General features: G+C 45.9%; 1 protein-coding gene across 3 annotated transcripts in view; it reads right to left on the bottom strand.

The window, feature by feature from the left end:
* Window positions 1-13,784: 13,784 nt before the first annotated feature.
* LOC147748976 (gametocyte-specific factor 1-like) overlaps window positions 13,785-26,711 on the bottom strand; it is a 657,206-nt gene continuing 644,279 nt past the window's right edge. For 2 of the 3 annotated variants that reach the window (XM_086964760.1, XM_086964780.1), the window contains one exon: window positions 16,462-16,692. In XM_086964760.1, the coding sequence (XP_086820886.1) occupies window positions 16,607-16,692 (86 nt within the window). In that variant the 3' untranslated portion in view covers window positions 16,462-16,606. Of the gene's footprint in view, window positions 16,693-26,711 lie in introns of all 3 variants that reach the window. The other variant, XM_086964771.1, reaches the window with a different exon arrangement.

The following is a 26,711-nucleotide window of genomic DNA, read 5'->3' as shown; positions in this document are numbered from 1 at the left end:
ACATAGTTCACTCAAGAACCATGGCCAAAACATAAAACTCCTGCACTTTTAGTTTCTCCATTAGATGCTTGCTTACATAACTTAAATTTGGGGCTAGTTGATGAATTTACCGAAAAGGCAGTTGTAAAAGGGATTGGAGTTTAAAAAAAACACGCAAAGCAGCGGGACCAGATAAAATCCCAACATATGTCTTCCAGAAACGGGTGCTGCATCTGGGTCATAGAACACTGATTAATGAGCTACGAGCAAATTTGGAAATCGAAGAAAAATAATAAAATTGAGGATTGCAATGCACTAGCACCTCTAAAATATTGGATTCGAATTTGGTCCAGAGAGGAGCTTGCCTAGTATAAACACAGATTACTAAATATTATGAAGAACCGAAACTATCGGTTTATACATCCTGGTTCGCACACATTTAAAATGTTCTTCGGAATATCAGATTGGAAGATCTTTGACTTTATCCTGAAAACATTACCAAGGCTAGTTTTGGTACTAAAACCTACTCGCCCTAAATCAACTCAAAGCAAGCAGTGCAGATTTCCCTGTTAAAATGTTTCATGGAGTTCAAACAAGACCGAGACTTTGAACGATCTTGGATGAAATTTTCACAATTGAAAATTAACCCTTTACGACTGGGTTCTCTGCTGCTGCTTCAACAGTTAAAAGATGGTCATCAAAGCCTGTTGAGGGAGCAATTTTGTACAGATGCTCTATGGGAGGTCCATAAACAACTAACCATTTTAGGTTGCAGTGCCAGCAAACATTAAGTATTCGGAAACTTTATCTACACCCTCTTTTTCTCATACATAATATTAGGTCGTGAAATGAAGCCATAGCGTTTTGCATAAAAACTTTTCTGGCTGTATCAGCCTAAATCTGCGCTGCGTGGAAGAAAAGAGCCTGGATTCAGAAAATATTGCCCATATTTTTAAAATTAGAATCTGATGGCATAGATGTACAAGAAACGTTCAATTATCTTTAAAGATCTTATCTGACTAAAACCAGAGACTACTTAAGCTTCCATAATGATTTTAGCATACAACTGCTTTGAACCTAAAACTTTCTTCCAGACCCATGCTGCAATAAGTTATGTAGTTTTAATTAAATATTCTAATGGAGAAAATGTTGTTTTTGTTTTTTCTTCTCTTTTCCGTTCTTCATGTTAACTTTGCACAGCAATGTGTTGGCTGTTTGAAGGTGTTATCTATGAGAGCAGTTTTAAGGCATTGTCACTTCCTTGCTCACAAATACCATATTATCTTCAGTATTCTTTGTGGTCTTTTATTGTATTAATTGCGACATGGAACGTTCTGGGTTTAATCAAATCTATTATTAGCTTGTTCGTGTTTTCTCCTAATTACATAGTTCTATTAACATTTGTAACTCACCAAATTATAGATTTTAAATGATTATTCGTATTTTATATTCTTTGCAATCGTAAATCTAACTATATATTTTAAATGGAGAGGTTGTTTGGGTGCAAGTTTTGGAGAAATGGCTGGTGATGTGAAGTAAATCGTGTAACCTTGTTGGATAATCTTGAAAACTCATTTGGTGTTGGTGATGGCTTGTCATTCTTTCCAAAAAATCCTTCAAACCGGAAGGGTGCACAGAAAAGTAAGGAATGAGTCATTATCTGCCTTTAAACCCACAAAAAGGGGATGGAAGATAGGCCTACAACAAGGTTAAACACTGGCAATCGCTTAGCGTAGTACTCCAACCCATTGGTCATTTGCCCACCATGCCTCCGCAGTTTGGACCAAGCCATATTCAAATCAGTCTTGACCCTGCTCAAATAGGAACAGACCAAGCCCAACAGTTGTGCACGTCCAAGACCAACACTAGAAGGCAAGAGTGTGCAGAACCTGTGCATCTACACCTACACATGCCACAAACATACTGTTTCTTGTACAACTGTGCGGAGAATGGCGTGGGTGTTCAACAATTTATATTATTAAGCAATTTTTTAAGCAGCAAAAAATCAGACAAAATCTACCTTCTTTTAACTTCCTGTCCTATGCCCCACTAATGTGATCCAAACACAGTATCTCCCTTAGCACAAATTCACCAAAACTAGAAAGACTGGTGCCAACCAATTGCAACTTTAGCAATCTATGTCAATGAAAACAAACCAAGCATCATTAAAAATATCTGCTAGATTTCTGTTCTGCCATAATGGAAGTGCAATAGGCGAGACTTCCTATTCCATTTAGGCGCTGTATTGCCCCTCCATATTTTAAAAGCTGTAAGTATGGTCTTAAACCAGACTCTTTTGTAATACCCATAGCTTAGCTGATGCCAAAGACATCCCCACTCACCACAACCAATGACTTGTTCCCATGGAGTGGGAGATTGAGATTGTACCATGCTATTGTTGCTGCTCAAAATCAATCAATCAATCAATCAATCAGTGACACTTATAAAGCGCGCTACATACCCGTAGGGTCTCAAGGCGCTGGGGGGGGGGGGGAGCCGCTACTGCTCGAACAGCCAGGTCTTCAGCTTCTTCCTGAAGGAGAGGTGGTCTTGGGTCAGGCGCAGGTCGGTCGGGAGGGAGTTCCAGGTCTTGGCGGCCAGGTAGGAGAAGGACCTTCCTCCTGTAGTCGCTCTTCGGATGCGGGGGACGGCGGCGAGGGCGTGGTTGGCTGATCGGAGGTGGCGTTTGGGAGCGTAGAAGTTGACTCGGCTGTTGAGGTAGCTCGGGCCTTGGTCGTGTAGGGCTTTGTGTGCGTGGGTGAGGAGGCGGAAGGTGATTCTTTTGTTGACGGGGAGCCAGTGAAGGTCTCTCAGATGTCCGGAGATGTGGCTGGTTCGTGGGATGTCGAGGATGAGTCTGGCTGAGGCGTTCTGGATCCGCTGGAGTCTCTTCTGGAGCTTGGCGGTGGTACCGGCGTAGAGGGCGTTGCCGTAGTCCAGTCGGCTGGTGACGAGGGCCTGGGTGACGGTCTTCCTGGTCTCGGTGGGGATCCACCAGAAGATCTTCCGTAGCATGCGTAGGATGTTGAAGCATGCCGAGGAGACGTTGTTGACTTGCCTGGTCATGGAGAGGGAGGAGTCCAGGATGAAGCCCAGGTTGCGTGCATGGTCTGTCGGTTTGGGTGCGGTGCCCAGGGCGGGAGGCCACCAGGAGTCGTCCCAGGCGGAGGGAGAGGAGCCCAGGATGAGGACCTCCGTCTTGTCCGAGTTCAGTTTCAGGCGGCTGGTCGTCATCCACTCGGCTACCTCTTTCATCCCTTCGTGCAGGTTGGCTCTGGCGGCGGCGGGGTCGTTGGTCAGGGAGAGGATCAGCTGGGTGTCGTCGGCGTAGGAGATTATGCTGAGGTTGTGTTTGCGTACGATGGCCGCGAGGGGGCTCATGTAGACGTTGAAGAGTGTGGGGCTCAGAGATGATCCTTGGAGGACGCCGCAGATGACTTCGGTGGCCTCTGACTTGTACGGTGGTAGGCGGACTCTCTGTGTTCTCCCGTCGAGGAAGGAGATGATCCATTCCAGCGCCTTGTCCTGGATTCCGACGTTGCTGAGGCGCCGTACTAGGGTGCGGTGGCAGACCGTGTCGAATGCCGCGGAGAGGTCCAGGAGGATGAGGGCCGCTGTTTCTCCGTTGTCCATCAGGGCTCGGATGTCATCGGTGGCGGCGATGAGGGCGGTCTCGGTGCTGTGGTTGGCTCGGAAGCCGGACTGTGAGGGGTCGAGGGATCCGTTCGTCTCGAGGAAAGCGGCCATCTGCTTGTTGACGGTCTTCTCGATGACTTTGGCTGGAAACGGGAGGAGCGAGATGGGGCGGTAATTCTTGAGGTCGGTGGGGTCCGCTGTTGGTTTCTTGAGTAGAGCGCTGAGTTCGGCGTGTTTCCAGCTCTCGGGGAAGATGGTGGTGTCGAAGGATGTGTTGATGATGTCTCGCAGGTGGGGTGCGATGACAGCGTCGGCCTTGTTGAAGACGTGGTGAGGGCAGGGGTCGGTCGGTGATCCGGAGTGGATGGAGTTCATCGTGCGGATGGTGTCTTCGGTGCTGATCGGGGTCCAGGCGTGGAGGGTGGTGGTGGGGGGTGGTTGTTCGGTCATGGTGTGCGTTGGTTGGTTGTTGAAGCTGTTGTGCATGTCCGCGATCTTGTTGTGGAAGTATGAAGCCAGGGAGTTGCAGAGGTCTTGCGATGGGGTGATGTCGTTGTTTCCTGCGCTGGGGTTGGAAAGCTCTTTGACGATGTTGAAGAGTTCCTTGCAGTTGTGTGCGTTGTTGTCCAACCGGTCCTTGAATGCTGTTTTCTTGGCGGCGCGGATCAGCTGGTGGTGTTTCCGGGTGGCAAGTTTGAAGGAGGTCCTGTTGTCCGGTGTCGGTTCACTTCTCCAGACTTTCTCGAGGGCTCGGCAGTTCTTCTTGGAGCTCTTGAGTTCGTCGGTGAACCATGGGGCTTTCTTGCTGCCGGGTCTGCTGGGCGGGGTCCTCAGTGGGGCGAGTTCGTCCGCGCAGTTGCTGATCCACTTCGTGAGGTTGTCGGCGGCCTGGCTGGGGTTCGCTGAGCTGGCAGGAGGGTGCTGGCTCAGGGAGGTGGCGAGCTGGTCTGCTGTGATCTTGTTCCAGCTTCTGCGGGCGGCCTGTTGCTGGTGGTGGTGGGTCGTTGTTTTCTTGAAGGTGAAGTGGACGCAGCTGTGGTCCGTCCATTGAAGCTCTGTGGCGTGGCTGAAGTCGATGTCCTTGCTGGATGAGAAGACAGCGTCGAGTGTGTGTCCGGCGAGGTGGGTGGGGGTGGACACCAGTTGCTTGAGTCCCAGGTTGGCGAGGTTGTCGAGCAGGGTGCTGGTGTTGCGGTCGTTGTTGTTCTCCAGATGGAAGTTGAGGTCTCCCAGGAGGATGTAGTCAGCGGAGGGGAGGGCATGTGGGCTGACGAAGTCGGCGATGTCCTCGCTGAATTGTGTGCGTGGTCCAGGGGGTCGGTAGATCAGGGTGCCTCTGAGGGTGGTGTTCGGGTTGGTGTGGATCTGGAAATGCAGGTGTTCGGCGGTGGTCAGGGAGTTGTCGGTGCTGGTCGTGAGACGGATGGTGCTCCTGTGGATGATGGCGATGCCTCCTCCCATCTGGTTGGCGTTTCGGTCCCTCCGGACGATCTTGTAGCCCTCTGGGATGGCGATGGCGATGTCGGGAGCTGAAGAGGCGTTCATCCAGGTCTCCGTGAGGAAGGCAACGTCTGGAGCTGTGGTGTCGAGGAGGTTCCAGAGTTCGATGGCATGTCTGTGGACGGAGCGGGTGTTGAGTAGGATGCACTTGAGGTGGGTGCTGCTGGTGTTCGGCTTGGTGGGTGCTGGTGCGAGGCAGGTCCGGATGCAAGTGAACTTGCAGGCGTGGCAGCTGAAGGGTCCGTGGGTACGTCGTGGAGAGGCTTGATGGCATTCTGGGAGTCGGCCGGTGTTGAGAGCGGTGAGGGTGGCGGCGGAGTACGTCAGGCGGGTCGGTCGGGGTCTTCGAGGTCCAGGGGTCCTGGCACTGGGCGCGGTCCAGTCGCGGACGGGCATAGACGGGCTTACCTTTGGCGCACAATCGGCGCGCCCGCTGCGCGTGACCGCTGCGCGTTCGCACGGTCGCCATTTAAGGCGAAGTGCACGGGTGGGCGGAGCAGCTGGGAGGCGGGAGCGGGGAGGGTACAGAATAGAAAAAGGGGCGGGGAAAAGCGGCGGTGGCGGGAAGGGAGGGCGGCGAGGTAGGCGGACAACAAGGAAGGAAACCACAACACGGGGGAAATAAAATGTATACAGAACGGGCACAAATTCACGACAAAACAAGGAAAACAAGGAGAAAACCAAAGTTATATCAAACAGGCACAAATGTTGGACAAAACAAGGGCAAAAACAACCGCAGCGGCGCCCGCCGGCAATCGGCAAAACGAGGCAGCAGCGAGGCAGAGGGCAGGCAAGGGGCACACGCAGCAGCTGGTGGCCGTGCGGCGCGGGGGTGTCCCACAAGTGGGTCACACTCACCTGCGTCGCACGGTCGCCATTTAAGGCCAGGTGCGCGGGTGGGCGGAGCAGCTGGGAGGCGGGAGCGGGGAGGGTACAGAATAGAAAAAGGGGCGGGGAAAAGCGGCGGGGGCGGGGAAAAGCGGCGGTGGCGGGAAGGGAGGGCGGAGGGCGGCGAGGTAGGCGGACAACAAGGAAGGAAACCACAACACGGGGGAAATAAAATTTATACAGAACGGGCACAAATTCACGACAAAACAAGGAAAACAAGGAGAAAACCAAAGTTATATCAAACAGGCACAAATGTTGGACAAAACAAGGGCAAAAACAACCGCAGCGGCGCCCGCCGGCAATCGGCAAAACGAGGCAGCAGCGAGGCAGAGGGCAGGCAAGGGGCACACGCAGCAGCTGGTGGCCGTGCGGCGCGGGGGTGTCCCACAAGTGCATAAGTGAGGTTGCCCACCAATTTCGCTTCAGGTTAACTAGGGCCAGGCCTCCGCGCTCCCTGGGCAACAATAAAAATGTATGCGCTCTTCTTGGCTGGGAATAAGTCAAAATAAATTATGCAAAAATATTTTCACATTTTTTAAGCCAAAAGTTTGTAAAAACAAGTGGTATTGCTCTAAAAATATGTAACAATTTTGGAAAATTATTCATTTTGATTATATTGGTTCTGCAAATGAGGGTTAAATGTATGTGGTCCAACTGTAACACTTTCTTTGTTTCCTCCACGCAGTTCCCCAGATTTTTATTGACCACCTGATCCGAATTGATTTTAACCTCCAAATATTTGGCTTTTTTAACCACCCGCTCATCATTAAAAGTAATAAATTAATTACCTACTATTTGGGTTTTCTCCCGGTTCAGGGCATAGCCTTAATGTAAGTCATATTTTCGTGCCTCCTCTTCTATTGCCCCCATAGCCTGTTCTGGGTGAGGAGTTACAATGGCTATGTCAAACTTAACACTCATGATTATTTTTCACTATTGGAGAAATGTTGTGGGCTATTGTTTAAGAAAGGGGTCTATATACAAGGTAAATAGCAGAAGTGACCGGGGGCATGCACCCCTGCTGCATCCCCCTCGTGATTTTCAGTGATTGGGTCATTTTGCTATTTATAAGTACCCTAACTTCTGTGTCTTTATACAGAGCTTGAACTGCTCTTATAAACCTGTCCCCAATCCCTTTCTTTTACATGGTCATCCAGAAAAAGGCCAGGAGACCCCATCAAAGGTCTTTTAGGCATCTAAAATTATGGCCACCATAGGGTCTCCTGATTTACATTGAATAGGGTGATGACTCTTCGGACGTGCTAAATAATTTCCTTACCGGATATAAAACCATGCTGCCCCTCAAATATCATTTTACCGATAACCTGCGATAGTTGTGTAGCCATTACTTTAGAGTAAATCTTGACATCCCCATTAATTAACTCCTGCACAGGATTTTAAATATCCAGATATTTTTAATGATACACTTTTTAAGACCTGGTTTGAACTGGGTATCAAACAGGTTGATTTTTTTTCTCAGGAGGGTATTAGATCATATATGGAACGAACAGCTAAATTTGGCCTTACACATAGGTATTTCTTACATATCTGCAGATAAGGGAATTTTTACAAAAAAATGAGGGCAAGATGGACGAGCTCGTGAGAAGTGAATTGGTGGACAGAATTATTCTGCCCATCCCCCCTAGAATTGGGGCTTTCTATAAGCTTCTGAACAAGAGCTCCAAATATGACATGGAAAAATGTTCCAATACATGGCAAGATGTTAATGTTAATGTTATATGTGCTTGTATAGCGCGCGGCTGCCCCAGCGAAGGGGCGTCCCGGCGCTTACTGTATGAAATGTAGACAAGAGGATCGGGTCAGGGAGGAAAGGGTGTGTTTTGATTGCTTTCCTGAAGGTCAACAGATCTTGTATCCCTCGAATCTGGTCGGGGAGGCCATTTCAGAGTTTGGCGGCTAAATATTTGAAGGAACGGCCACCCATCCTGGCTAGTTTGATGCGAGGTACCGTTGCTAGGTTTTGTCCTTCTGAGCGTAGAGCGCGTCGAGGGACGTAGGTTGACAGGAGCGGGCAGAGCATGGGGGGGAAGCCGTTTTTAGGATTTTGAATGCTAGGCATAGCGTTTTGAAGTGTATCCTTTTCTCCATAGGGAGCCAGTGGAGTTTGGTAAGGACGTTAGCCACAGACGTGTGGCGGGGGAGACCTACCAGAGCCCTGGCGGCGGCGTTCTGGACTCGCTGGAGTCTAGCTTTTCCTGCCACGTTCGCTCCTAGCAGGAGGGAGCTGGCGTAGTCCAGCCTTGAGAGGATGGCTGCTTGGACTATCATCCGACGGGTTTGGTGGTCAAAGAATCCTAGGATAGGTCTACGGTTCCGTAAAATGCCGAAGCAGGTGGCTGCCACTTTTTTTGTATGGTGAGTAAATCTTAGGGCAGAGTCTACCCAGACTCCTACGTTTTTGACACAGTCCTTGGGTTCAGGCGGTTGGCCGAGGTTTTCTGGCCACCAGTTGTTCCCCCAGGTGTCTGTCTTTTTTCCCCACCAACAACACCTCTGTTTTTCCAGCGTTAAGCTGGAGGTAGTTCGCCGTCATCCATTCTGTGATGTCAACGTGAGTTTGTTGGAATTTTTGGGCGCTGTGACCGCTGTCATCATTTAATGCCACCACCAGCTGTGTGTCGTCGGCGTAGGATACGAGAGACATTCCATGCCTCCTGGCTACCTCTGCCAGGGGTTGGACATACACATTGAACAGGGTGGGGCTAAGAGCTGACCCCTGGGGCACGCCCTGTTCAATGGGGCATTCCTTGGAGAGATAGGTTCTGGAGACTCGAAATGATCTGCCTGATAGAAAGTCTCTGAGCCAGTCAAGGGCGAGTCCGGATACCCGACCTCCTTAAGCCTGAACAGCAGAACCTCGTGTGACACTGTGTCGAAGGCAGCACTGAGATCAAGTAAAATCAGTGCTGCCGTTCCGCCAGAGTCTAGAATGGTACGGAGGTGTTCTGTCACACTTAGTAGGGCTGTCTCGGTGCTGTGTCCAGCCCGGAATCCATGTTGTGACCTGTCAAAGACGTTATTGGATGACAGGTATTTGGTCAGGATGGTGTTTACATGGGCTTCTGCTACCTTGGCTGGCCATGGGAGGAGGGATATCGGTCTGAAGTTTTTGGGTATGTTAGGGCCCAGCATGGGTTTTTTAATGATAGGTGATATCCAGGCTTGTTTCCATTTGGAGGGGATTATGGCTGTAGAGAAGGACTTGTTAATAATGTCTCTCAGGGGGCCTAGAACTGTTGTGTCAGCTTCTCTGAAGGTTTCGGGTTTGAGAGGGTCTGCCGGTGAGCCAGACTTGATTTTATTACAGATTTTTGTAAAATCTTCTTGGCTAAGAGCCGGGATGCTAGAATGGTTGGGTCTGTTGGGGTCATTCGATGGAATGAGGTCGGGAGTGGAGGGGAAGGTACTGTAGATTTTCCGGATTTTTTCTAAAAAGAATGAGGCCATATTATTGCATAGTGTGGGTGAGGTGTTTGGGTTAGCCACTGTTTTTTTGGCACCAAGTTCTTTGAGAATTTTAAAGATGGTTTTTGAGGCATTATGGCTGTTCTTAATCTTGGTGGCGTAGTAGGCTGCCCTGATCTTGCAGATACTGCGGTGGTAGGTTTTTTGCGATTGTATGTACAAGATTTTGAGGGTAGGGTCGTAGTTTCTCCTCCAGCATCTTTCGGCTTTTTTGCACTCTTTTTTCAGTGCGGAGAGTTCCTTATTGTACCAGGGGCTGGATTCGTGGGCGCGTGCTTTGATCCATTTCGTTGGGGTCAGGGTGTCTAGGGCTCTGTTGATCCATTTGCAAAATTGGTCGTATCCATGGTCAGGGTCTCCGCTAGGTGGGGGGGCTAGTAATAAAGAGTGCATGGAAGTCCTCTATACAGAGCTTCCTCCAGGGTCTTTTCCGAACCTGCTGAGTGGGTTTAGCAAGCAGGATGTTGTTGCAGGGTATTGACATGATCACTAGACAGTGGCCAGTCCAGGTCATAGGGATGGGAGTTTCGACCTGCGCGTTAGTTATATTAGAGAAGATGGGGTCCAGGAGATGACCACCACTGTGGGTAGGGCCCTTTACGAGTTGGTCTAGTTGAAGGGCCGCCAGGTCAGCTAGTAGAGTGTTGATCTTCGAATCTCCCGTACAGTCCAAGTGGATGTTCAAATCCCCTATAATAGTGAAGTTGGCAGTTTCAGTGATCTGTGAGCATAGGTTCTCAAGGAGTGAGTTAGTGAATTTAACGTCAGCTCCCGGGGACCTATATATCAGGAGTCCTACTATGCTGAGCTGGGGATTAATTTTGATGTTGTAGCGTGCACATTCGCTATCTTTAATGTCGGCTTTAGTTCGCTGGCACATAAGGTGCGATTTGGTCATTATGGCAATCCCACCGCCTCTGGAGTTTGTTAAGGGTGTGGGTGGTGTATCCTGTAGGGGTGGCCAGGTTTATGACAGTGTCCATGTCATCTTGGAGCCGCGTTTCGGTTAAAAAAAGAATGTCAAGGGAGTGGTTAGAAATTAGATCGTGGATTTCGGCGTAGTGTTTTGGCATAGATCGAACGTTCAGCTGGCCAATTTTGATAGTTAAGGTCTTGGCTGCTGGAGGGGAAGTTTGCCGAGCTGGGGTTAGAAGTGAGAACCCGCATGAGCATGCATGGGGTGTATTAGTGTAGGCAGGGTTGAGGCCTGTGCATCCGTGTTCGGGGCGCTGTAGCTTTAGTAGCTTTAGTCTTGAATACACTATCTTACCGCTCTGGATTATGTCAGGGTGTCTGGCGCTTCCTTTGCGCTGACGGGCGCAGACGGGCTGGACTCTGGCGCGCCCGCTGTACACGTCCGCTGCGGAGCCATGCCTTTCCCTTTTATAGTGTCCACTGGGGTGCCCTCAGGCTATTCCCAAGCTAAGATGGCCGCCGCGTTTTAGGAGTGACAAGGTGCCTTGAGCTCTTAGTCAGCTGGGACAGTTTCGGTGAGTGCGGGGTGCGAGGGCTTATTAGGTCAAGCCGATCGTTAATCGCGCTGAGGGAAGCTTATGGGTCGCGGTATTTAGTTATCAAACACGCGCCACAGAGTACAGCAGAATTACTTAGAGGAACACAGAGGCTGGGAGTGAATGCGCGTGCTGCTGCGCTAGGGAGATTCTTTGGGAGCAGTGAATAGAGTTCAATCACGTTCTCCACAAATTAAAAGTATTTTTTAAAAGCAATTTTTACACACAAAGAAAACAATTAAAATCGCAACTACCTCTCGGCTGTACGCCTCAGGAGGGGTCCAACATACAAGAAAGATCAGTTATTTCATGGGCCACGTTCCAAAAGATATTTCTACATACAGAGACAATTTTAATACCAGCCAAAGTCCAATTTTATAAGACATGCTTTGGGCTTTATTACACTCCAAAAAAAATAGCAAAATGGAGTGACGGAAAGGGAGCCTACTGCCGCGCTGTTCTCTTCACAAGGCAGACATAATCCACATATTTGCAACCAGTGGCAAGCTAGCCCCCCTGATTACGGATATAAAGGGGTTTTTAAAGAGAAATTACAGCTGCAGGTCGAGCTGGATATGCCATCAAATTTGCTGGGAATAACCAGCCTAACGGAAAGAGAAGGAGGTGTGAATGTAATAATAGCAATGGCGTGTATAGGTTGTATATAGCACAATGGGAGCAGGAGATAAAATGAGTGGGATGAGAAAAGTGTTTTCTTTGCCTCACTCTCAAATAAAAAAATTATATATATATAAAAAAAAGAAAACAAACCAAGCTTAAGTGTTAGATAAACAGTACAAATAAAACTCCAATGATGGAAGCAACGTGTCATTCCTAAGAAAACATTGACAATTTGATGAGTTTTACAAGTTTATTTTAATGATGGTGTGAAACAACAAAATTGTTTGAACATATATTCAACAGCTTTGAATGTTTAAACAAAACAATTTACATCGAATTAGATCACCAGATGTGCATGCAGTCTGTGCTGTATTTCTAAATGGGCAACTCATTTTTATCTTGTTTGTTTCCCTAAACTCAAATAGTTGGTAGAAACAACATTGGAAAGCAGCTTGATCAAAGCAAAAAAAAAAATTTGAACAAGCAGACTTTGGAGTTTCAACGTTTTGCGGTCACATGAAAAGCACAGTGCACCATTGTCATCAGTTCAATGTTTAGATTAGGATTCTTCTTTATTGTGCAGGGCTCCGAATGAGATACTAACAGGACAACCATAATGTATTTACAAGACAACAAAATAAAGCAATATGAAAACAGATTTTAGGACTTCCGTAATCAATTAGACAAAGGTTGTTTCTTATGGGGCTATCCCAAATGCAGAGTGATGCTAATCTAAAATTGATTAAGGAAAAAGCTTGTAAAAGCAAACACACTATCTTTGCTGAAAGCGAACCCCCCAACCAAATGCCACAGAGGAAGCCAAGAAGAAAAACCAATGGAAGAATTCTGAATACGTTATGAAAGCTACTCAGTCTCAGGAGCTATTAAAAAACCAACAGTAAAACAGTATTATCTTTACAAGAAGCTTTTGCTCAAAAGGGAAGAACAGGGCATGCAAAGGGGAAGGGGAGAATAAAGAGCAAATTCATCCCCACAACAAATACAGTAATGATAACTGACATGATTTAACCATCTAATTTACAATACACCAAAAAGTGTGCATTAACTGGCGACTAATAACGTTACTGCTATGTGAAGCAAATGCTTTGTGATCTGACCACGGTTTCATTTTATGAACTCGATTTACCTATCCAATCTGCTCTAGTGGTCAGAGCCTGCAGGACTGATCTAACTTCTTTTGAGATATTAGAAGTTTTAATGTAAGTTTTATACAAGCCTCCCTCCTATTATGGTCTTAGCTGTATAACTTGCGCCTCCCAAGCACTTAAAATATCTCGATAGCTACCCTTTTGCTTACAACCAGTACTCCCTTTTTATTATCACAGTAAACTTGTGAAACTTGGTCCAACTAATCCTTCTATGCGACATGAAATGCTTCCCCACATCTTTTTCCAACCACTAAAGGAAGTACCCTATGCACACATAAGAAATGAATAATAAGTTATGTAACAATCAGTATACAGTGTAAAAAGAAACAAAGCAACAGAATATTTGGGGATCTCCTGTGGGAGAGTAGTCCGACGTTTGGGTGCACCTATTTTCTAATGAAACGTATGCTATACACCAGTGGAAGTCACGATATATTTTCACACATGAGATGTTGTAATTAATATTACTGCACAACTACATATGGGATGCTCCATTGTTACCTATTGGTTATTTCAGCCCTGAGGATTCGCATAAGCGATGAAACACGTGTCAGCTGGCTGTCTTACACAATAAAGGATTTCATCGGACTACTCTCCCACAGGAGATCCCCAAATATTCAGTTGCTTTGTTTCTTTTTACACTGTATACTGATTGTTACATAACTTATTATTAATTTCTTATGTGTGCATAGGGTACTTCCTTTATTCATTTAGTTGGTAGATTTATTTACTAACTGCAGAGTGGTTCCAAGGGTTTCCCACTCACACAGTTGCACCATCCTTACACAGCGCATTACTGATATTATGCGTCTACTGATGGCAGTGCACCCTTTGCTAATATGACATCTAAAACCTTTCAGGATTTGCCTCTTTTTCCAACCACGTTTTAAAGATATCAAATTTGCTACCCATCGGTCCTGTGGCTTGACAATGACCTCATCAAGTGTATCACCCTCAACACAACAATCAATGATAAGGCCAAACAATTAAGTCTCCCCTCGGTTAGAGCACATTTATTGGAATTAGTGCAATATACTCAATTGCAAAAGCGGAGCAAGCACTGCTTTTCAACCGAGTCTCCAAACAAAGTTATTACGAACAATGATATAGGGCACTAAAGTGTTGCATACACATGTAAAGCATCTAATAAACATCTTTTCTATATGGATTGGCTGACAGCACACAGATGAGTCACTACTAATGTTTATACTCCTGTTGCATCACAGGGCTAGGAGGATTATAAAACTCTGTACTATTGGATTGGTTTAACAAATGATATAGCTGCATTCAGGAATACGAAGCCAAAGACACAGTGGGATATGGTTAAGCAAGGATGGGGCATATTTTTTCTAGTGATGAATGACAATGTGGTGGTAGATAAAGCAGATTTATGAGAATTCAATCAATAACCTACAGATGAATTATAGAATAAGGAGTAAAGAACTAGCACAGAAAAACTAAGCTGGACCGCTCTGTCATGAAGTCTGAAAATAGAGGCAAAGTGTGGGGCTTGAGATCTGTATTTTTTTAAATAGCATTAAGCATGCTGAAGCAAACTATACTGAGTTTGAACACGTATTAATATACACTGAACAGATGATGCTCCACAGCGAAATATACAGCAGAAGGTTCAAATGTGTTAATGCCCAACAGCTATAGTTCAGTTATTTAAAAAACACTCATCGACCAGATCAATAGAACTTCTGGCTTTCACCGACATATCCAAATCACATCAGTGAGGTCAAAAGTTCAATGGCATTCTGTGACGTCTAAAACCACATTTCTACAGATACAGTGGCAAATATGGCTTTAAATATCCCCAATTTTGAACAAAGTTAACTGCTTAACTCCAACTCCCCAGTGTCACCATCAGTTCTTCCTAACCTGGGGCATCCAGGTTGAGGAACTCAAACAGCCACCCCAAATCAAATTTTGAGCAGTCTCAAATTTAGAGGGAAGCCAATTTTGCATGATTTTCATAAAACCTAAGAGGGTGGGCTCCGAGGTGCCAGGTACATCGTAAAGTAAAAATGGTGTTTTAATGTTACAGCGGTGGCAGGCAAATCCCCTTTTGCACATCATCTTTATATTTTATGCACTATGGTATTGTTTTAAAATGTGTGCAAGTATGAAGCCCAAATCAAATAAAAGCTCTGCTTTAATGGAGTTTCTCAATGCAGTAGTTGGGTACTTGCACTGCAAAAAAAGTAACAAATGTAAAACGTCTCTAAGCAAAAGGACAAATATGGTGCTAGCTATGTACTGAGAGACCAAGAGAAGCTGCAATCTTAGAAAAATAACGGGTCACTGAGTTGCAGACTACAGTTAGGAGTTCCTTGTAGGAAGCTATGGAAGGTTTATTGGGCAACAACACCGTATTCTGCTTAATATTGCATCTACTGGCATCGACCACACCAAATAAAAATAGGTCATGTAAGTGAAGAATATAGTGAATAGGGCAGTGTGTCTGGCTGTGACATAAAATGTCTCAACATGCACTACTTTATAACAGAATGGAACTCACTAAGGCCTTGCATAATTGCAGATCCATGTATGCGCATGCAGGTTAGAAGGATAACACTAGCTGGTTCTGTGCTGCCAAGAGAACAATGGCTTCTAGACATTAAAAACTTAACTTTTCTGCTCATTTTTCCCTTACATAGAAACTTTGCTCACCCGATGAGTAGCCACAGTAAATTAGGACAGTTCTAGGCAAAACCTACATTACTTGTAGGCCCTTGATTTGCATTATTTTTGTAATATCACAAGAAATAAAATTCTTTCAAGCGTAACTGGTCAGCAATATTTTTAAATTGCTGTCAAAATAGAGTTTTTACAACTCTAAAAGAAATATCTGTTGAAGGTTTGCCCACACAGAATCATTGCAAGTCTGGCATTAATTTACACGTATGCCAGGCATTTAAGTCATTTTTCTATATAAAAAGCCTGTGTTCTGGGCAAGACTTTTGAAACTGACATCTATGGCAGTTTCATTATATTCCGAATGCCTGACTTCATATTCCAGATGCGTACGTGATAATTACAGGATAGCGATACCAAATTTAGACACTATGATGCACGTAATTCAACCAGTCAACAAATTCAACAAAATAAACTGATTTAACATGTTAATGAAATACAATTTTGTAATGAACAATTCTTTTTCAACTTAACTCTGGCACAAAACAGGTCAGAAATGTTCCCAATGAACGTGGCAAGAAATATACAGCAATCAAAAGGAATCATTAGCCACAAAGGTGAATGCACTTTTGGCCAAGTTGAATAAAAACTGATCATGCTGAAAAGTTTCTGTGGCAGTCTCAGCATTCATTTGTCTTTCAGAAACAGACAAGCAAGCTTAGCGTCAGTAACTGGAAAAAATAATAAATGTCTCCAATTTGCATCTACTTTTTTCCATGAGTATTAGGGACATTTCTATTTTCCCCGAGTTGAAAAAATTAGTGGCAGTAGTCAAGTTATTAGGACGGGTCATCCGCTACTGTTACATGGCAGTCCCATAGGGGACAGACTAAGGGTTGATTATGACAGAATCAGAGCTCCACCACTGGAAACTTGGCAGTTTCCCCACCTTTAAATGAGGTAAGGGGAGAAAATGTAGTTCACGGCAATTCTTTCCAAACTCTACATTAAACATAAAGTCTAAATCAAATGGACAACAGAAGAAATTTTTTTCAAGTACAAAGTCCCAAGTGAAGTTATGTTTCACTAAAATATTGACGTTTCTGATTGGGGATTTGAAGCAGTTTCTTCACCTTGATTAAGTACATCAGGGTTGTGTTTAGCAGTTTTTCAATTTTACAACAGGATTAACAATACAAAATGACAGCACTGAAGAGAATGGTGCAGCGTCTTCTTCCAAGTTAACTCCCAAACCAATATCCCTGCAAAAGAGACGTTAGAGAAATTTGTACAAGGCTGAATCCATGCTCTACTCCCCTGTTTCTTTCCCACACATATAAACTCAACACAGGTTAATTCAAGGTGCTGTAACAGACGACATAAAAAGAAAAAGTTTGCCAACATTCCTGACTCAAAGTGGCTCACTTCTACCTTCAAATTTGACTGCAAAGTGGCACCTGGAAAGCAGACGTGAAAAGAGGTACGAGCGGGGTTGGGGAGAAGGGAGAGAATATTAACCTGCATTTTGGTTAATGGGAAAGAACTAAAGACTTTACATTGTAAAACAAAATTTAAAAAATAATGTCAAACTGTGAGAAGCAACATTTTATTTATGTACTGTGAAGTTGGTGGCACTGAGAAATGGAAGGCCGATTTGAACCTAGGAGTACAATCATCTGTATTCACTCTACCAATAGTTTTACTTTTCCCTACGTTTTTCTGCCAGCAGCATTTATCAAACTACAGGATTTAGAATGAGATTTTCAGTGAGGTATAAAAGATTATCAGAAGTTGAAATTGAAGAAATAAAGTAACAATTACCTGCTAAATATCAAGAAAGGACAATTGTTACTTACCTGTAAACAGGTGGTTCTCCAGTATTGGTGTCTTTCATAGATTCACATGCTTGAATATTTCCTGTCGTCGGAGTGGGAGTCCCACGGTAAATAAAATAGCAATAAATACTATATAGTTCCCCGTTTTGTTTTCAAAGGTATTTGAAAAGTCCGCAGCCCGCCACAGAACCCGGGACGAACATTAACAGTAGCAAGGTATTCCACCTCGCGCTGGGCAGCAGTCCCTGTTATTTTACCCCCGGTACCTGAGGCTGAAGCGTCACTGGGGAGCAGAGGAGGCCTTGTTCAGGACTTTCCAGCTGACACAACAAGGCGTGTTGGACACACTGTGGCTTCCCGCACCTTTCAGCTGGATGGTGTGAATATTTGCATCATAACCCCCCGCAGCAACTTTCCCGGTGTCCTGTACATGAAGGATTCTGGGACGTGTAGTTTCCCTTCACACGGACTGCTACACAGGTGTGCTGCGTGGATCACCAGGGGGTGGAGCTGACCTTCAACAACAAGGCCTACAAAAGGGCGGGTTCAAGTCTACGGTATGCTGCATTACTTGTGAAGGCTGGAGGCGCTGACGACGGCATATCAACAGCCAGAAATGCATCCGCCACAAACCTTGAATAAAAGCCTTCAACTGCTTCCCTGGGGTCCTGCTTCTTTCTTTCGGCTAGAAGATCACCGCACATATTCACGCGTCAGCCAGAGACGCCTTCCAGGACCCCCGCTTCATTTTGGACTTGGACTTTACTGGCAGAACTGTTCCAGTTCCCCGTTTTGTTTTCAAAGGTATTTGAAAAGTCCGCAGCCCGCCACAGAACCCGGGACGAACATTAACAGTAGCAAGGTATTCCACCTCGCGCTGGGCAGCAGTCCCTGTTATTTTACCCCCGGTACCTGAGGCTGAAGCGTCACTGGGGAGCAGAGGAGGCCTTGTTCAGGACTTTCCAGCTGACACAACAAGGCGTGTTGGACACACTGTGGCTTCCCGCACCTTTCAGCTGGATGGTGTGAATATTTGCATCATAACCCCCCGCAGCAACTTTCCCGGTGTCCTGTACATGAAGGATTCTGGGACGTGTAGTTTCCCTTCACACGGACTGCTACACAGGTGTGCTGCGTGGATCACCAGGGGGTGGAGCTGACCTTCAACAACAAGGCCTACAAAAGGGCGGGTTCAAGTCTACGGTATGCTGCATTACTTGTGAAGGCTGGAGGCGCTGACGACGGCATATCAACAGCCAGAAATGCATCCGCCACAAACCTTGAATAAAAGCCTTCAACTGCTTCCCTGGGGTCCTGCTTCTTCCTTTCGGCTAGAAGATCACCATATATATATATATATATATATATATATATATATATATATATATATATATATATATATATATATATATATATATATATATATATGAAGAAATCCCCGCCTGTCAATGGATGACAGGCAGCAGCAGGGTGCAGACCTCGCAGCGCCACAGCAGACAGGCAAATGAAGCTCTCCAATAATCCAACTCGAGTGAGTAGCAGGTTCAAAACATTTATTTAAGGGGTAACGCGTTTCACTCCACTAGGGAGCTTGATCACACACATATATATATATATATATATATATATATATATATATATATATATATATATATATATATATATATATATATACCTACTGGCGGTAGCCAGTAGGTATATATAGTTAGGACCTGTTTCCATAGGAAATCCCCAACATTCTATTGGGAATAACTTTGGCCCTGGTTGATGAATCTTCGCAAATTTCTTAAAGAAGATGGCTCGCTCCGCTCCGCTCCTTCCCTGAAAATTTGGGGGGGATTCGTCAAGTGGGGGCTGAGAAAAAAGGGGGGTCCCAAAACGTGTTTCCCCATGTTAATTTCCATAGGACCTTTAGACTCGGCTACAGCCCGAACGGCTGAACGGAATTATTTGAAATTTGGTAAAATGGAAGAGACTGGTTCGCAGATTACGCTTTTCTTTAAATGGTGTAAATCCGTCCAGTATTTGCTGAGAAAATTGCATTTAAATTCAATTATATATCTATAAGCGCGCACGCGTGCGCGCACTGTCCCCGCCTGCCTGCCTGAAATTGGGCCGCCGCGCTGCCCGCGGCGACCCGGAAGTGCTGCGCAGCCGGCTGGAAATGTCCGCCCCCGCCGCAAGGGGGAAGAAGGATGATGGCGGCTGACTCTGCAGGGCTCCCGTGATGGGAGGGAGCCCTCCCATTCGCAAGAGAAGCGGCTAAGTGCCCACCTCGTTTTTGTCTCCGCCTGCCTGCCTAAAATCGGGCCGCCGCGCTGCCCGCGGCGACCCGGATGTGCTGGGGCCAGCCGGCCAATCCCAGCGCGGCCGGCCAGGAATGCCCGCCCCCCGCCGCGAGGGGAGAAGGAAGAAAGACGGCGGCTGATCTTCTAATAGAATCTTAACCAGCGCAGCAGCCGCTGGAACCAACGGGTGCAAATTGTCTCCGCGCAGAGAGGGTATGCGGCGGGCACGGTGGCTTTTCCGCTTTCAGAGGTGATGCGGGATGAACTGCGGGACCGGACCCCTGACCACGGCAGCGGAGGATGATCTCCTAGGGCGGACATGGCCCCGGTCAGCTCTCTGCTCGTCTTCCACCTCGTGCTGCTCGTCTCTTTGAAAAGTAAGCTGCACTTCCCCACCTGTTGCAATTGTGGATTGTTGTCTGCAATGCATATCGAGCGAAAGGCTGTTAGAGCTGCCAGATTAAGAGCCAATTTACCTTATCGATTTGAGATTATTGAAGAGTTTGTCTCGCATTTGTACATTGTCATATTCATCTGTATCTTTATTTATACAATATGGTAATTTCTTTGTGTAATGCACATATGTGATCAAAAACTTTACAGCGTGTTCTTTCGATTGCACGTTTCACACGAATGCCTGTTTTTACCATTCTTTTCTATATTGAGAAGTTCCTGCTGCAATAAAAATGTTCTTTGTAAAGTACTCAGCTGCTCCTTGAAGCCAGATCTGGGCCAGATCAAATACTTGCAGCGCGTCCGAAATGTGATGAGTCAGCATAGCATTTCTGTTGCTTAAAACAGAGGCTTTGGTTTCGTGGCTTGATCGTTTTATTAATTATTAATTGTTGTTGCTTTCTAAAGTCCGTTTCTTGGTTATTTAGAACATCGTTTTGCCGCTAATAAAGTTTCTAATGCGATTGTGGTGGGGCCAATGTAGTCTGCTTGAAGAGGACTGTAGACTCTCTAATTATTATCGTATTTTGTAGATCTGCAGGCGTGGTGCAAGTGGAAATTTGTAAGTTACTATTTTACGTTGTTTTTTCACGTTCCCTGTTCAATTACCTCCAGAAATGAAGAGGGTTTCATTTGCTGTTTTCTGCGCACACGCTGCTCAGGTTTAGTATTTTGCTCATGCAAACTTACTTGTCACATCTAGAAACAAGCATGCGCATCATAGATGTAATATCATTGTTTTATATGGCGCTGTCCAAAACCTTGTTGGCCTCACTGCGCTTTGCAGCCTGCCATTATAAACAAAAGACACGACCGCTATAGTAAATAGTAAAACGTCAGAGCCCACTAAAGGCGTCTTGGACGCAGGCCGTGAAGTTGCGCAGTTATTGTGGTGGTGTATAAAAGAAGGGCAAGTGCTGCTGTGCTGGGCGCTTTTGTCTGCTGGAGTGAAGTGTACGCCACCAGAAAGCGGTAAGTGGGCGCAGCTGGGGATTTGTCTATGGCCCCTGCCATGGGGCGCATGGCGGCAGGCAGTCTGTCTGTCTGGAGCGGCCCTCCCTGAGATTTTGGTGATTTGTGGCTGGTGCTGAATCTGAATATGAATGCGCCGGAGCCTGGAACAGCTGCCACTCAACCGGAGCTCTTGGCGCGAGCGCACAATGCCGTCTAATCTAGGTCACCTTCTGTCGCTGTGCCGGCTAGATTGCAGTGTGTCGTCTGCTGATACAAATCTGACATTCACAATCCGAGGCCAGCAGAGAGCAGATACGGGAAACTTCCCCTGGGCGGCGACCTGTTATCCTGGGCGGCGACCTGTTATCAGGGGTGTAACTTAGTCCGTTGTAGTACAAGGGGGCCGACCCCTCTGGGGGCCCTGCAGAACCCAAAACTCTTTGTCTACCTTTGTAGTGGTCAGTTTAAGGGACTTCTTTTTACCTCCACCGCCATATTTTGTAACGGGTCTCCATCATTTATTATCTGCCGCTGCTTGATTATGCAAATAAGCTGCAGTAACACGACAAACCACACGCAATGACATACTTATAAAATATATGCCTCTTGGTGGCCGGTGGTTTCAGTGTTGCCAAGAATCTATCTATCTATCTATCTATCTATCTATCTATCTATCTATCTATCTATCTATCTAATCTATCGAAGGAGTAACAAGGAGGACAGTGAACGAATTAAGAGTTTGTTTTTTTCGTGTGGTTGTTAGCTGGCAATTTATTTAATTTGTTTTCAAGGCAACAGTCATTTGTTTACAATCCTATGTCGTCCGTGAAGCGCCCAGTCATCAAGTGTGTGGTGTCTTGGCGCTAGGAGAGTTGTGTGAGCTTGTGCCCCGCACAACACTTGGCTAGGTAAGCTAACTTAATTGAACTATGGAGAATATGAGGAAGTTGCAGGTCTTGGTTTGCACATCAATATACCCAAGGAGGTTAATGCCTGCGCTAAACACAAAACAGTAAAATAAATTGATCGGCTTACATAGATCACAGTCGTGAAATTCTGCACTGGCAGCAAACTGCTTATTGCACTTATTAAGGAGTGAAATCGCAGACGAGCAATTGTGCCGGGACCAGTATAGTCTGTGAGATTTAGAAGAATGCAAATCATCCCTCAAGTACAGTAGCCCTCTTTTTATATATATATATATATTAGCTTTTAAAAAACCAATGAAATTCACTGAAAAAACCATAGGTTATACACTATATATAGTTAGGAAATAGCCTTTAAAAAACCAATGAAATTCACAAAAAAAACCATAGGTTTTAGGCCTTATATAGTTAGGAATTAACATATAAAAACCATTGAAATTCCTCCTATATAGTTAGCTGGACATTTTATTGATCTAAAACCAATGAAATTCGACATATAGTTAGGTGCACTAACTATATATTTTGCGCATCCGCAATCCAATGCTGATGATGTCACATATTACATCATTCATGACATGGTCAGTGACATCACTGATGACATCACTGATGACAGCTCATTTAACATCAATAATGACACCACTGATGATATACTTCATGTGATAATACAATGCACCTCCTTACACTCTAATACACCTAGTGTAAAATACAGAGTATCATTTTTGAAACTATTGACACACCAATACCATTTACTACATACCCACTAACTGATTCCTACGTCTACATGCACATTCATTCATTCATTCACCCATAAGGTCATTCGTACATACTGTCACTCATCATTGCAACACTATCATATGCACTCATACACCTATGCAGACACTCACACACTGCCACTCATCCATAGAGATACTCACACACCTACTCAGTCCTGTAAAGAATCAATCACACTTTGATTTCTTCATCTATACAGTTAAACACAGAACAGCTTACATTTTCACAGATATACTAATACATACTTACTCACTTATACAATCAAATCCTTCATCCATACTCTTATACATCCACTCATTCTTCAATATGTAAAACATATTTAAACTTTACAAAAACACACAGACACTGGATGATGTCATCAGTGATGTCATCAGTGATGTCACTGACCATGTCATGAATGATGTAATATGTGACATCATCAGCATTGGATTGCGGATGGGCCAAAATGTCTTTACATTCTCCTGAAAGATTTAAACCCTGGAACTCTCTGAACTCAGGAGCCATGCTGTCAATTGTAGTGACTTCAGGTTTGGATGCAGAACCTGTCCTTGAGCCATTGTTAACAGTGATGGAACAGGATGCAGGAGAATCGGTTGATCTTGGGAGAGGAGAAGAAGTTCTGTGTACCAAAACTGCCTGGGCCATGCTGGTGCAATCAGAATCATTCTGCACGGTTCCACCTTGAGCTTGCGGATCAGTCTCGGTATCAGCAGAATAGGAGGAAAGTTAACAAATGCGCCGTACCAGGCAATCAAAAGCACATTCCCCAAGGATCCCCGATGGTGAACCCTGCTTGCGTAGGACTGGCGTTTGGCGTTTTAGGGAGTTGCAAACAGATCGATGGTTGGGGTCCCCCAACGTGAAAACAGTTAGTTCAGAATGGTCTGATCCAGTTCCCATTCGTGGCTGATAGTCTTTTGACGACTCAAAGCGTCCACTGTGGCATGGAGTGTGCCCGCCAGATGTTCTGCTGAAAGGGTGATATTGTGTTGGATCACCCAATTCCAAAGCCTCTGTGCTTCCTTCGAAAGGGTGCAAGATCTCGTTCCGCCCTGCTTGTTTATGTAGTGCATGGCTGTGGTGTTGTCTGTACGTAACCAGCACTGAACGGTGGCGGATCCTTGGAAGGAAAGCCTGCACGTCAAGACGAATGGCCATAAGTTCCAGTAGATCCTGCCCCCCACTGGTGTTAACGAGGGTACAGGGACAGTAGAAAGAGCTACCTGGCCGCTACTGTCTCTTGGTATTATCTCTCCTCCGCTGCCCTTGTCAAATCTCTCGGCGGCTGGCGAGAGAACAAACCCCTCTGTGAATACTGGGGTTTGTATGTTTGGCCAGGTTGGGAGTTGGAAGAGTAGCGGTGCTGATTGCCGCCTCTATAGGATGAGAATCCTCTTCCTCTTGCTCCCCTAAAGGGCACTTTGCAGTATTGTAAAGTTCCTAAGGACTTGGCCGTATCTGTATCTTTCTTTATGCCCTGTAGGGCTTCATCCACGTGTTTGCCAAATAACATCTCCCCATCGTAAGGCAGTTCCAGAATTTTATTTTGTACCTCCTGTCGAAACCACATGGCTAGCAACCAACCCTGGCGTCTCAAAACTGCCGAGCCGGCAAGCGCTTGGAAGGCCGTAGTTGCTATATCCATAGCGCAGTAGATTACCTCAGAAGAGGCTCGCTCCTCTTCCAGTAAGATCTTTCTGACCTCGTCCTTAGATGCATCCTGAAGTTCTTCCACAAACGGGGAGAGGTCACACCACATCTGGCGATCGTATCTCCCCAGAATCGCCAAAGCATTAGCCGCCCTAACGAGGAGGCTGGCCATTGTGGAGAATCTTTTTCCAACATTGTCCAGACGCCTGCCCTCTTTATCCGGTGGCGTCGTTCGTGGCGTGGATGAGTTCTTAGATTTACTCTGTGCGGCCTAGGAGATAACCAAATCCGGTTTTGGTTGACCTAGTAGATATGCCGGGCTGCCCTCAGACCAAACATGTTCAATGATGGGGATTGAACGTACGGATTTCCGGAATGGTTCTTTGAAATCATACAAAAAACATTCAGACTGAACTGTGGTAACTGGAAGACCAAATCTCTTGGTTGCTCGTTCCATTAAGTTGTGAAAACCTCCGATATCTGCTGGAGGAGAGATTGCGGTATCAGGCCCTGTGACGTCTGGATCTCGAAGGCCATCCTGATTCCAGTCTATATTCTGATCTTGGTCAGAGTCCACTTGCTGATCTAAATCAGATGAGGCATTATCATCCGTATCATCCCGAATGGGGACCACCTCTTGTGGATGTTCTACAGGCTCTGGGTCACGCCCTCTTGAAGGCAAAGAGTGTTCTGCCAATGGTTGAGGTAACTGAGGCGGAGGTGTAGGAGGGCGTACTTGTAGAACCTCGAGTGGAGTAGGAAATCGCCTCCGATACTCCTGCAACATTAATTGTAGATCAGAGATGAGTGGATGGCATCGCTACCATATCCTGCTGAGATGGACGTGGAGGTTTCTGCAAAGAAACCTGCATGTGTGGCCTCTCCTGTTGGTCATAATAGTCTTGTAGAACAGTGTTGTTGCTCGGTTTTACCTTCCTCAGAACGGACGTCCTGTAATTTGACTTGTAAGTCAGATGGGCTATAAACCGGCCCGTAATCGCTATAAGCCTCTTCTTCAGAGTCCTCATCCAGCAATAGGGTAGGAGGCAACCGTGTAACTCGCTGTGGAGATGTCATTTCCGGTGTTATTTGTCTTTTCCTGTGAGAAATTTCAAGTTTCCCAGTCGTCGTCGACGGAATAGTAGTCGACGGTAGAATCTTTAAAGACTGTTTCGTCGACTGAGGCGCCGACGAAGAAACTGCGCTCGTCGTTGACGTCTGAATCGTCGACGGGGAGATGGTCATAGTCGACGATGGCTGGATCGTCGACGGAACCGTCAACGAACTAGTCGTCAGCATCATTGTCACAGGTGTCGTCGACATGGTCGTCGTCGACGTTGTCCTAGTCGTCGTCGTGACTCTCGTCGTCATCGACGTGGAAAAAGTCATTTTTAGTCGACGACGAACAAGCATCAGGCGTCTTAAACATAGTCGACGGCGCAGGTGCCGTCGTAGCCATAGTCGACGAGCCCGTTGACGAGGCCAATTTTAAAGTCTGACAGAAATCGTCGACGTACCTGTGGTTTTCACCGTCGACGAACGCTGTTTCTTGTCTAAAACAATCTCCTGAGTCGCAGTAGAAGGCTTTTTCACCCCTCTATCCTGGTCAGAGGGTGGTGAAGTCACAGGGACGATCTTTTTAGCCTTTTTTGAAGGTTGCGACTCCTCAGGCTGTCCCTGCCTCTCCTTTTCACCGCGGTGAGGAGATTTTAGGGAAGCAGGCCTATCAGATCTATCAGAGGTCCCAGGCAAGGCCTTGACATGGGGCTCATCAGATGTAGTAGGGAGAGACCTACCCCTCTTCTTCGATTTTCTAGATGACACTATAGAAGAGGAGCCCTCACTGTCTGAAGACAGAACTTCCTTGCGGTCCTTCATTTTTTGCAGCCAAGTCATGAGGCGTCCCTCTCTGTCCCTCAAGGTCTTGGTGAAGAAGGTTCTGCAAATCTTGCAGTCAGTGGCCTTATGATCCGGATGTAAGCAGTATATGCAGTCTTCATGTTTGTCATCAACAAACAACCTCTTTTTGGAGCAAGTAGCACAGGCTCTAAAAAGTGCTTTCTTTTCTTTGTCAGACATGACGAAAAAACAGGCAAAAAGTTGTAGATAAATACTCAGAAGTGAAGAAAATTAGGCAGAGCTCAATGGAGACTCGCTTGCACAACGTGTGGTAGATAATCTGAGGCGCTGAGGCGCTCTCAGGAAGGTTCTATGGGCTGAGGCTGCTCTGATTGGCTACTGCAAGAATTTGGTCTCTTTTACAAAAAGAGGTGGATAAGCTACAAAATGAGATGAGGCCTAGGCCTATTTTTTCACTTTGTGCTTACTATTAAGGTATTTTTTATTTACTGAGGCTCCCATTCCGACGACGGGGAATGGTACAAAGCATGGGAATCTATGAAAG

Source organism: Lissotriton vulgaris, chromosome 1_1 (assembly GCF_964263255.1).
Source record: "Lissotriton vulgaris chromosome 1_1, aLisVul1.2, whole genome shotgun sequence".
In the NCBI taxonomy this organism is placed as follows: domain Eukaryota; kingdom Metazoa; phylum Chordata; class Amphibia; order Caudata; family Salamandridae; genus Lissotriton; species Lissotriton vulgaris.
Note: the sequence above shows the minus strand (reverse complement) of the source record. Positions and strands in the feature narration are given on the sequence as shown.